Consider the following 11,114-nt stretch of genomic DNA (forward strand, 5'->3'; position numbering starts at 1 on the left):
CCCACCCACATAAATTCCTTCTTAGATTCACTTCTCACCTACGAATCAAGGCCAAGACACTCCCTCTCCCCAAAACTGGCTCTCTTCCCATGCCTCATCACCCCTCTTCTAGTTCCCTGGACCAGCAGGGATGGAAACAATCTCCTCCCTTCTTCCTTTACCTCTTGTTCTCTAACCAGTCTTCTCTTCAAGTGTCCTAACTTGTCCTCACTATGAGTAACTGATAATGACTTCAGGAAGATCAAAGAGAAGATTTCAAGTTTCAGGAAGTCCTGAAATGCAAGTGGAGCCCGGCCTGGGCACTTGGCTGCTTTTGCAGTTTTGTCTTCTTCCTTAGATGGGAACCCGCTGGACTGATCTCCCCACTGGTGTGTGAGGCTGTGTCTCCCTCCTAATGGCACTGACACTAGACCCTGTAGATTAAAATAGAAGTAAATAGCTCTAGAGAGGATAGCTGATACAAAGCGCCAATGAAAGCACATTGACCTTTCTGGAAAAAACCAAGACTATATCTGTTTCATCTAGTTTATTCCTTACATCCTTAGAAAAGCTGGTGAGATTGGAATTGGCCAAAGGAGCTGATGTCTAAAAGAAAGATGTGGTTTAAGTCTATAACAAAACCAGAAATGGGTTATCTGTCAAGGTCCAAATGTCACCACTATGAAAGGTGGGGGTGGGAATGGGAAGGTGAGAACCCTAGTACATCACTAGTATATTATTTTGACATGTTTGCAGTCTTTTACAGCAGGATTTTTACAGTCTCTCCTACTCCAAACATCACAGCGTCAGTTTTAAGTCTTCAAGTAATCCTTACTGCTTTGAGGTTTTCCAGCATGGAAGCCCTCCTTACGTTTTGCTGTCTGGCAATTCTCACTGTGGCAGGGCTTCACTCACCCACCAGCCACATCAGAGGAGGACCATCACGGAAGACTGTTTTCCTTCAGGTATTTTACACCCAAAGCCACTCCATTTCATTTGGGGAGAGGCAGAGGAATATTGCCTGGTTAAGAGCTTTGCCCTCAATTTAAAGGTTTATCTGGTAGAAGGTTCGGGATCGCAGACGAGAAGAATCAACGCGTTAAGTTTTCCAGAAGCTGGAACAAGTAACCACATAGGACCTAATGAGAACATGTCCAAAAATGAGATCGAGTATGAAAGCTAAGTGTGCCCTGGGCAAGAAAGAGCACCTTCACAGTCCCCCTGCTTGGGGGGCTCTTCCCACCTAAGTCACCTTCCAATGAGAAACCCACCAGTCATTTAATCCCAGCGCTTTCTGAAGGGCACACGGAGGGCACAGTGGGGTCTCTAATATATTCTACAAATGGGCCATTTCCCTTCTTACTCAGCTATGCCCACGAACTCACCAAATCTCAGATGCCCCCCTTTTCCTTCTGTACCACCATCAAGAGCAGAGAGCCAGCTCTGTTCCTGACCCCCCGGGCTGCTTGGGAACAGTGCATTAATGGTCTGCCTAAGAGCTTCCATTTCGTGGCGGCTCCCGCCTGCCCACTCTGGACGGGCACAACCTCACATCCAAAATTGGAACGTCTTGGAGCCTCCAGATTACGTTCCTTCTGTTTATTTCTATTCTCTATCCGCAGCCAAGTCTTCTCCAGGTTCCCACGAGTAAGATGAGGGAGGAGACACCCATAGCTGAAGTAAAGCATATTTATCGAAGTGTAGGCTATCTCATGAACAAGTGGTCTGAAGCCCCCGGGCCTGGGGCACTCCTTGGCCCCAGCAAGACCACATTTGCTGTGCAGTGGAATATGGACAAGAACCAGGGTGGGGACCTCAATATACGGCTCTTTTGTTACTCAAGGAAAGGTAGGGGATGGGACAGCAAACGGTAGGCCTACCACTCACGCCGGAAGGAGCCTACAAACTGGAATGAGAGCCCTGTTGACGAGAACAGATGGCTTGAACCAGAGACTGTAAACTGGTGGTCCAGGGTCAGGACAGGACACAGAGTCTGACCCTCCAGAATCCAGAATCATGCATTTGGTAATACACATTCAAGAACTGAGAGGTTTTATAGGAACATCGGGACTCTAGGTTAGAGAATAAGATCTGGTGACATCGGCAGCCCTCCTAGAACTGCTGAGAAGTGGCGCTCAGCTCACCTGACCTGTCTGGCCCCTGTTCCAAACCAAACATTCACTTCTTCCACTGACTGTCTTTTAACCTTGTATGGCTTCCTCCAAGATCAGATGCTCCACATTTCATTTAAGTAACACTTGAATTTTATTTATTCAGATGGCCCTTATTAAGACTGACCATATAATTTATCATGCAAATGAGGACATGCTTGAGAATGAATGTAGGTGCTGTTAATAATTATAACAGGAAGAAAGACATGAACTGTCCCAGGTACACTGGGCCCATTGAGGACCTTCTGTAAACAAACACTGTTTGGTGATTGGTGGATGGAAGTTCTCATAGATCTGTTGATTCCTGACCTTGGGAGTCAAAGAAAGAACTATCATGGAGTGTGTGTTTTTTATAACTGTAATGACTAGCCAAGGGGAAAAAGTAGCAACTTTTTACTAGTCTGAAAGACATGACCACAAAGAATGTTTTAATTTAATTTTAAACTTTGTCTCACTAAGCAAGATACAGCAGATGTGCTAACAAGAAATATCAATAATGACAGTGTTGTGAACTGTCTGTGTCCTCCCAAAATTCATATGTTGATGATGGTATTAGGAGATGGAGTCTTTGGGAGGTGATGAGGTCATGATGGTGGAGCCATTATGAATGGGATTAGCGCCTTTCTAAGAAGAGACAGGAGAGCCTGTTTCTCTCTCTGCTCTCAGCCATGTGAGGACACAGCAAGAAGACAGCTGTCTGAAAACCAGGAAGAGGACCCTCACCAGACACCACACATGCTGGCACCCTGATCTTGGACTCCTCAGCCTCCAGAACTGTAAGAAAAAAATGTTTTTTTGTTTAAGTCACTCCGTCAACGGCATTTTGTTATAACAGCCTGAGCCAACTAAGACAGGCAGCAGATGTTTATACATTATGCATTCTGTGCCAGGCGCTGTGATAGACACTTCATACATATCAACTCATCGTCAGACCCACACAACCCCACGAAGTAGGTAAACCATTATCCTCATTTTACAGATGAGGAAACCAGGGCACAGAGAGGTTAAGGTACTTGCCTAAGGTCACACAGTTAATGAACAGTAGAACCGGGTTCTGAACCCAAACAATTGAGCTCTTAAGTCTATACTAATAACAAGTCCCTGCTTATTCCAAGGCTGTAAGGATCCAGCTTGCTCCTGTTGCCTTCCCCTCAAACAAGCACCATCGGTGGGAACTTCTGAGGTCAAGGCATGGTCCAGGGATGTCGCTGATAGTACCTACATCCTAAGGAGATCACCAGGATGCTGAGAAAACCGTATCTTTGGACTGAGAATGGAAGATTAGGCAGAGAGGAGACACTGAACAGGACAATGAGCTGCAGGTGCTACCACTTGCCCCCTATGCCCAACAAGTAGACCACTTTCCCTTTAAGAGCCTGGAGTTAAAAGTACTCAGTTTGATCAGCTCAAGGGACTATTGGGATAAATGGTTTTCCCCACTGCCCTTGATTCTGCAAGCTAACTTGAGGGCTATGAAGAATTAGTCTTGAGAAAGAGAATGAACATAACCATAATTTTCTTTTGCCAGATTCCACAAACACCATTCTATTGTGCTAACAGCTTCTCATGGGGATGACAGCCATCTTGTAAAAGGACAAAGGATTTGGTTTAAAACAGACATGTCAACGTCTTACTGATGCAAACACCATCCGAGGTCTGGAGGACTCTAAGACAACCAAGACGACAGTTCCTGACCTCAGGAAGCTGAGAGCCTAATAAGGAAGCCACTGATGAAAAGGAATCACAACACAACACGTTATGAATAGTACTGTGAAAACACAGAAGACATAGGTCACTCCCACTTTAAGCTACAAACTCCTGGAGGATGGATAGTACCTTCAGTACCTCTAGTTACTGCAGATTCCACATTCGTTCAGCAAACGTTCATTTGCTGGCACAGCTGTTCAACAAACATTTCTGGAGATGAATTCCTGGAGGAGATGGGAAATTTGACAGGGTCTGGATGGAGGAACAGGAATAAGTAGACACTTGGAATCCGGATGCCTGAATTCGAATCCTGGATCAACCGCTAACTAGTTAAGAGAAATACTTTCCATTATGGGCCTTAGTTTCCTCATCTAAAAAATGGGGATGATTTTATTTGCCTTCTGAGGATGTGACAAGGATGTAACATGTAAGCACATAGCATAATGACCATCCCAGAATAAGCACCCAATCAGCGTCAGCTGTGGTTATACTCGATTGCCAGCAGTCACTATGGTAATTCCTTGTCTTGAATGTCAAAACGTACTGTTCCCACTGGAGAAACAGCCAGGCAGGTCCTAGGCGACCACTCCTTGGGGATCTAAAAGGAAACCTTAAAACTGTGTTCCCATTCCCATAGGTGAAAAGATAGGAAACAGAACTCTTTCCTCTTTGCTCAGTCATCTTTATCTGTTTAGCTTTTGCAAAACCACCAACATGTTCGCCTCATAGCAGAGGCAATAAAGCAGTTCTCTCCTCTCTTGCTTATAACTATGGCAAGTAGCTTCCAAATACATGCAAGTTACATATCCATATAGATTCCTCTATTGTTCGAAAGGCAGGAAAGGGGGCTCAGCTGACAGCCTTCAGAAGGAAAAAGGTAATAAAGTCAAAAGATGACCAGACCCTGGCTCCAGGTACTGGCCTGACTTATGAGACAGACAGACAGACATGACTTGCATTTGTTTGAGTTTCTACATGGTAAGGAGCTGAGGACTGATCCATAACTAACGATAAAAATGGAGAACACTGTGAGCAGCTTCTGAGCTGCAACCCAGAGGTAATGCAGAAGAGCAGCTGTCCAGGTGCTCAAGTCTTGTCACCCTCCTATCCTCTCCTCCCTTCCACCCTCCCCCTTGAGCTGGGCCTGGACGCATGCAGCGTCAGCAGGACATACTGGCCAGAATGACTTTAATCCTTCCGGTCAAGCAAAGTAACCCTGTGGAAATGCTCTCCACCCAAATGGGGCAGGTCGGAAATCAACTAGGATGACACAGGGGCAACTTAGCAAGTCCCAGCAAGAGATGAAGTCGCCAGCAGCCATGGCCTGCCAGCTGGGGTCCCCCAAACAACAGACTGTCAGGCTGAGGGGTGAGTGACACGACCAAACACCAGGTCAGAGTGGCACCCTGGTCAAACATGTTGGGGCCCAAGGAGGCTACATGGAGACGAAGAGTACACCAGCCTGAGTCTATACAGCTCATCCCCTCGGAGTTTCTCCCAACATCCTGAGTAAGATGCTAGAAACAGCTGGAAACCAGAGTGATGCAGGATACCGTGAGGGCAACCAGTGGCCTGCCTGGTAATGTGGCCTTAGGCTCTCACCTGAAGAAGGTGAGGTAGGAAGACTGGAGAATGGCAGCGGCCAGCAGTCATGCTTTGCATAGACAGGCTACCACCTCACCTTCCATTCTGGGGCCAAAGGAAAGGGGAATAAATTTGGGTTGGGGGGTTCGAAAGAGAAGAGAAGTAATGCCACAGGACTACCCATTCTGAAGTGGGGCAAAGGACCGTGGAGAGGGACAAGGGTGGGCAACAGAATCAAAGTCAATGAAAGAGCTGAAATGTTGCTCTCTCCTCCGAATCCTTGATAAAGACAAGACACATTTCTTTAAAAACCCTTTGCAGAGGCCACAGGATTGCCCTTTTTGGGTACAGGCTTTGGGGTTGGCTGCCTAAGATTTAAGTCCCACCTCTGCCAACATCTAAACTTCACCCATTAAGTAGGAAACTCACCATCTCCCTGCCAGGTGGCCATGAAAAGGAGGCAGGTGTGATCTTGCCCAGTTCAGGTGCTACGGATCTGGACACACAGTGGGAACTCTCTTCTTCCTCAGACTTTCAGATCTGCTCTAAATGCTTCCTGAAGCAACCTCTACTATATGTGTGTGCGGTGCAGTGAGGCAGGATATGGAAAAACCAAGGCACCACGTAGCATCAAGAGTGACAGCAAGGAAGCATGTGTCAGAGCCTCATTCTCCGGCTTGAGCCCTTTTACCTTGTCCCGCACCCCAAATTCTGTCTACCCCGATCCTGTGCTACAGATGTTTGCCTCGAGCAGGGATCAGCACACTTCTTTCTGTAAAGGGTAAGGTAGTAAATATTTTCGGCTTTGCAGACCACATGGTCTGGGTCAGAGCTACTCAACTCTACTGTAGTAGCACAAAAGTAGCCGGACAAAATGTACATGAATGGACATGGTTGTGTACCAATAAAACTTTATTTACCAAAGCAAGCTGTGGGCCAGATTTGGCCTCAGGGCTGTAGTTTGCCAACCCCTAGTCCAGGGCTTTGGGGTTTATCAGGTTCACACACCAGCAAAACAGCTGAATTGGGATTGAGTGGGAAAGAACGCCATACTCTTCCCACGGCCCCACTGTGGCCTTCACAATCCCATTACTGCTAACTGGGTCAGAGTTCTCGTTGGACCCACCCATGCCCAATCACACCCTTACTGCCAGGGGTCTACCCCTGCCGCCCTAAATTCAATGTGCCCTTTTATGCCCATTTCCCCCACCTCTACCCCACTAAGCATCTTGGACTGTTCCACCTCTCAGGAATCAAGTTCTCCTAAAACATGAGATACTTACAGATACAAAAGATTAATCCAAGTCATCACCCAGAGGGGACCACATGCTGTAGAAGTTAAAGGCACAGGGATGGGCATCAGACCAGGGTTCACCTTCCCCTTTGCTACTTTCCTGCTGCATGAACATGGGCATGCAGGCAACCCCTGAGCATTTCCTTTGCCTATGGAAATTGTTTAGGGGCTTTGAAAATTAAGTAAGAGAGTTTATATAAAATATATAGCAAGGGCTGTTCAGAAATGGAATCATTAAAAAGTCAAATCCTGCATAATTCTCTTTCCTTCAGTATGCTTTACATTTACGACCAACTAGAACATCTTCTCCTTGAGGAAAGGCTATGACTTACTCTTTGGATTCTGCAGTTCCGGGAACCGTGCAGAGAAAGCACCTAGTAGGTGCTCAGTGAATACATGTGCCTCTCACTCGGGAACAGACATGATGAACACAGGCTGTGAGCCCCTGAAGTCGTGGAATCGTTTTCACATTCATTTAAGATCTCATTTGTGATACCAACCGGACTACAAACGCCTGGCTGGAGACATCTCAGTGTTTGCTCTCAATCCCCTTCACCTAACTGAGTGAAGGCTTTTGACGTAGAGGTTAATTATTCCTCTTTTCATTTCTTCAAGGAGAGAGTTCTCCCTCGAGACTGCTGGTCATTACTATTCCGTGTTGCACTGCTCTCCTGACATAAAGGATTTTTTTCAAAAGAGACAGAGGATTTCATGACCTGATTTAGGCTTGGGTACCTCCAAAAGCTTAGATATAAAGCCACAGGGGACAACACTCAGGGCACTTTAGAAATCCAATCTGCCTTCCCACAGTAACTCCAGAGAAGTAGAAAGGTGTGTGAAACTTCAGTCCAGGAAAACCCCACAAGTCCTCCTCCTTATGCAGAAGTAGAGGCACTTAAGCTATTGTAGGTCAAATATTCCTCGTGTATACGCGGTGGGAGATTCTCAAACTTCTGGACAAACCAGAATCAAATTGCAGGTGGAGAGGGTTGTGATCAGTGCTTTGATCTTCTAGAACCACAGGCAGCTATGCTCTCTGCAAACAGAGATGCCTTGACAGGGCCCTGGAAGGATGCCTGCCCAATGTCCCCCACATCTCCTAGAAACACTAACAAACACTTGACACTAAAACAGTGCTGGCTAGGCCCCAGGCACAGTTCTGAGGCTTCCCATGTATTAACATGTTGAATCTTTGCAATGACTCTATGAGGCAGTGCCTGCTATCCCCATTTTAAAAGATGAGGAAGCTGAGGTGCAGAGAAGCTAAGTAACTTGCCTGAGGTCACACAGCTTGTAACAGGTGAAGCTGGGACTCAAATCCAGGCAGTACGTCTCAGAGCCCTCATCCACTTAGTCCATGAGCCTCCACCTTGTGCAAACACAGCCCATCCTTAAAAACTGCTCGTGTTTGTTTTCTCCATTGCACTAGGCTCCTCTAAGTTCACAGAATCTAAGGCCTGGATGAAACAGGCTGCCTCAAGTCCAGTTCTCTTGTTTTACAGCTAGAGACAGATTCCCAAGGGAAAGGGGTAGGGTCTTCAATTTCCAAGGTTATGCAAACACCACCTCAAGCCCCCAGATTCCTGAAGGCAGTGCTCTCTCCTCACCACCTTCCAGAGACTCACAGCCAAAATGTACAATTAACACTTTCATACCCAGGAAACCACTGGAGAAACACATGGCTCTTTTCCCAGCGACAGGAATGAACTCTGAGAAAGTGGGGAAGCAGGCATCCTGTGTCTTGTGTGACTCCAGCATAATCGTAGATCAAGTCTGTGGGCTCCACCACAGTGACCATTTGCACCCAGCCATTCCCCCAACCTGGTTTTCTTTGTGACCAAATGCACATCGTAGCAAGATGGCTGGCACAGGGTAAGGCTGCAGCCCATGCCAAGTTTTCCACTCCGCATAAAGTGTGAGTTTTTTGGAAGCACCAAGGCTAGTGAGGAATGCCCACAGCACAGCAAAGGGCTGGGAGACGCTGATCGGGGTGGACCCTTTCATGAGCATCTAAGTTACTCCAATGGTGACTGGAGTGGCACAGCTTAACCCCCACTCTTAGCAGAGAGGCAAGATGACAGAGAGGCAACTACATAGTCTAGGACTGGCTATTGCCCCCAAACGATGACCACATCCACCATGTCATCAGATCCCTCCTGACGCCCCTTCCCGCATCCTCCGGGGAACCACAGAGAAAAGAGGTGGCGAGACCAACAGGCGCCCTCACTTACCCAGCCCAGGCGGCACATTCAGTCCTGTGGCACATTCTAGAAACTTAAAAGTGAATGTGCTGGGCAAGCACGTCACTGGTTAGCTGAACCTCACGTTCCAAATCACATGGCGGCAGAGACGAGACAGACAGGCACACAGACACACAGGCCTCTGCCTCTGGGGACCCTGGAGGGCCCCACTTCCCACAGAACACACTTCCTACCTGCTTCCATAAGTTGGCACTGCTGACCGAAGACGTGGGAGAAGGTGACCGGGCCGGTGGCAGAACTGGATGTCGCCAGCGTCGATTCCATGGCTCTCCTGGGGTCTTTGGTGTTGGTCATGGAGCAGCGCCCAGACCCTTCAGCGTGTCTGAACGGGGGCTGACGTCACTGGCCCAGGCACTGTAGGTCCGAGGCTACTTGTCGCTTCCAAGAAAATGTCCCCGCCCCCAAAGTTTATAAGGTTCTTCCTCTCACTCCAGGCCCTGCAGGTTTTCTCAAACACTAGTCAAGTGCAAGAGGAAACCTTACACGGTTCCGCAGAGCTTGCACAGCTACAGGAGTTAGGTGCAAAAGCAAAATCTAAGTTTTCTCCCACAGGCGTTGTTTCCTCTTAGCCGGGGTCGGGGTGACTGGGTCACCTGGAGGGGGCCGAGTCCAGGGAGCCGCTCAGCCCGGTGGCCGCTGGGGAGAGCTCGGCCCCAGCCGCGTCCCAACGCCCGCTGCTGCAGGAAAAGCGCTGCCGGCTCCGCGGCGGCTCCTGCCGGGAGGGAGGACTAGAGCGAGGCTGCCTCAGGCTCCCCGGGGCGCTGGTCTCGCAGGCCCGCGGCTCCTGCGGCTCCGGCCCCGGTCTCTGTCCTCCGTGAGCCCAAGTGCCGCTGTCCGGGGTCCGCGGGCCCCTGGGCGGCCAGACGCAGGCGGGGAGCGCGCAGGAAGCGGACGCAGCGCGGGCACTCTGCAGCTCTAGACCACCGACGTGCCCGCGGTTCATCCTTCACTCCAGATGGACGCCTTTCCCTTCGGCCTCCCCCTCCTCGCCGGCCTCTGGGGAGGGGAGGGAGACGTGGTTAAAGAGCCTGCTCCGACCTACTGCAGCGGGCCTCCCCCCAGCCCACCCCGCCACCCTTTTTCTGGATGCAGAGGGAAGTGCTAACTCAGCCCAGCAGGCACCCGGCTGCTGTAACCTCTTCACGCTCACAGCCCAGGAAGTATCAGACACAGGAGAGGAGAATGCCAGCAATAAAATCCAAAGATCAAGAAGAGAAGGGATGGAAAATGCCCTACATCCCCCATGGCGCTCCGGTGACAAAGAGATGGTCTGGGTGCTTCATCTTTGCCAAACCAGACCTATTTTGTGCATAGAACAACCAGTCCCCTGTTCCAACCCAAAAGGGCAGTTTCTCTGGAAAGGGAGGAAGGGAGAGATAAATACCTTTCCCAGGGTTACAACAGCTGTTTCAGTGGGTGCTGTGCCTCTATTCTGCTATCCCATGTGCTGATCACAAAACTGCCAACTTTAGAGAGAGACGCAGCAGCATCTCCAGCCACCATTTTGGGTACTTTCACTGGGGATCAGGCTGCAACCCGGGCAGGACCCTGGCAGCACCACCTCCTCCAGGAGAGAGAGAATGTGACAGCACAGCAGCAGCAAAGCACCCATGTCTGTTTCCCCAGGAGGACTTTGGTTGAAAAGCCATTTGTCTGTTCTGTATTTAAGACACAGAAGGTAAAATTCCAATGGACTTGTGGGCCAGAAGGGCTCTCAAACAGGAGGCTTTCCCATCAGAGCTCTTTGCCACCAACGACGTACAGCTCAATGATGTTGGAAGGTTACCTGGAATGGTTAAGGCAAGGCAGAGGAAGTCTTGAAATAAACAGTTAAATGAGCCTACTTTGGGTTTATGGTTTAGGGTAGCTTGAACCATTGAGGATCCCTTTTCTCACACAGAAGAGGTTCTTCTCCAGGTCATGAAGTTAGAAGACATCAGAGCCCATGCTCTCTGACAACTGAGGTCTAAGACAACCAAGGGCTAAGGTCAGAAGAAGACCAGAAAAAGACCAGAAACCACACACAGGATGGGAAATGGATCAGCTTCCCAAGTCTGGCAGCTATGTAAGTTTCAGCGCAGCCCAGCAATGCCACCACTAGAAAAATATCCAAGCTGA

The 11,114-nt window shown here is 48.8% G+C and overlaps 1 protein-coding gene across 2 annotated transcripts in view; it reads right to left on the reverse strand.

The window, feature by feature from the left end:
• KAZN (kazrin, periplakin interacting protein) overlaps positions 1-10,062 on the reverse strand; it is a 1,133,108-nt gene extending 1,123,046 nt beyond the window's left edge. Inside the window, exon 1 of one of the 2 annotated variants that reach the window (XM_049696036.1) lies at positions 9,170-10,062. In XM_049696036.1, coding sequence (XP_049551993.1) covers positions 9,170-9,290 — 121 coding nt within the window. In that variant the 5' untranslated portion in view covers positions 9,291-10,062. The remainder of the gene's footprint in view (positions 1-9,169) is intronic. The other variant, XM_049696026.1, reaches the window with a different exon arrangement.
• Between the last annotated feature and the right edge of the window lie 1,052 nt (positions 10,063-11,114).

This window comes from Orcinus orca, chromosome 1 (assembly GCF_937001465.1).
Source record: "Orcinus orca chromosome 1, mOrcOrc1.1, whole genome shotgun sequence".
Classification (NCBI taxonomy): Eukaryota; Metazoa; Chordata; class Mammalia; order Artiodactyla; family Delphinidae; genus Orcinus; species Orcinus orca.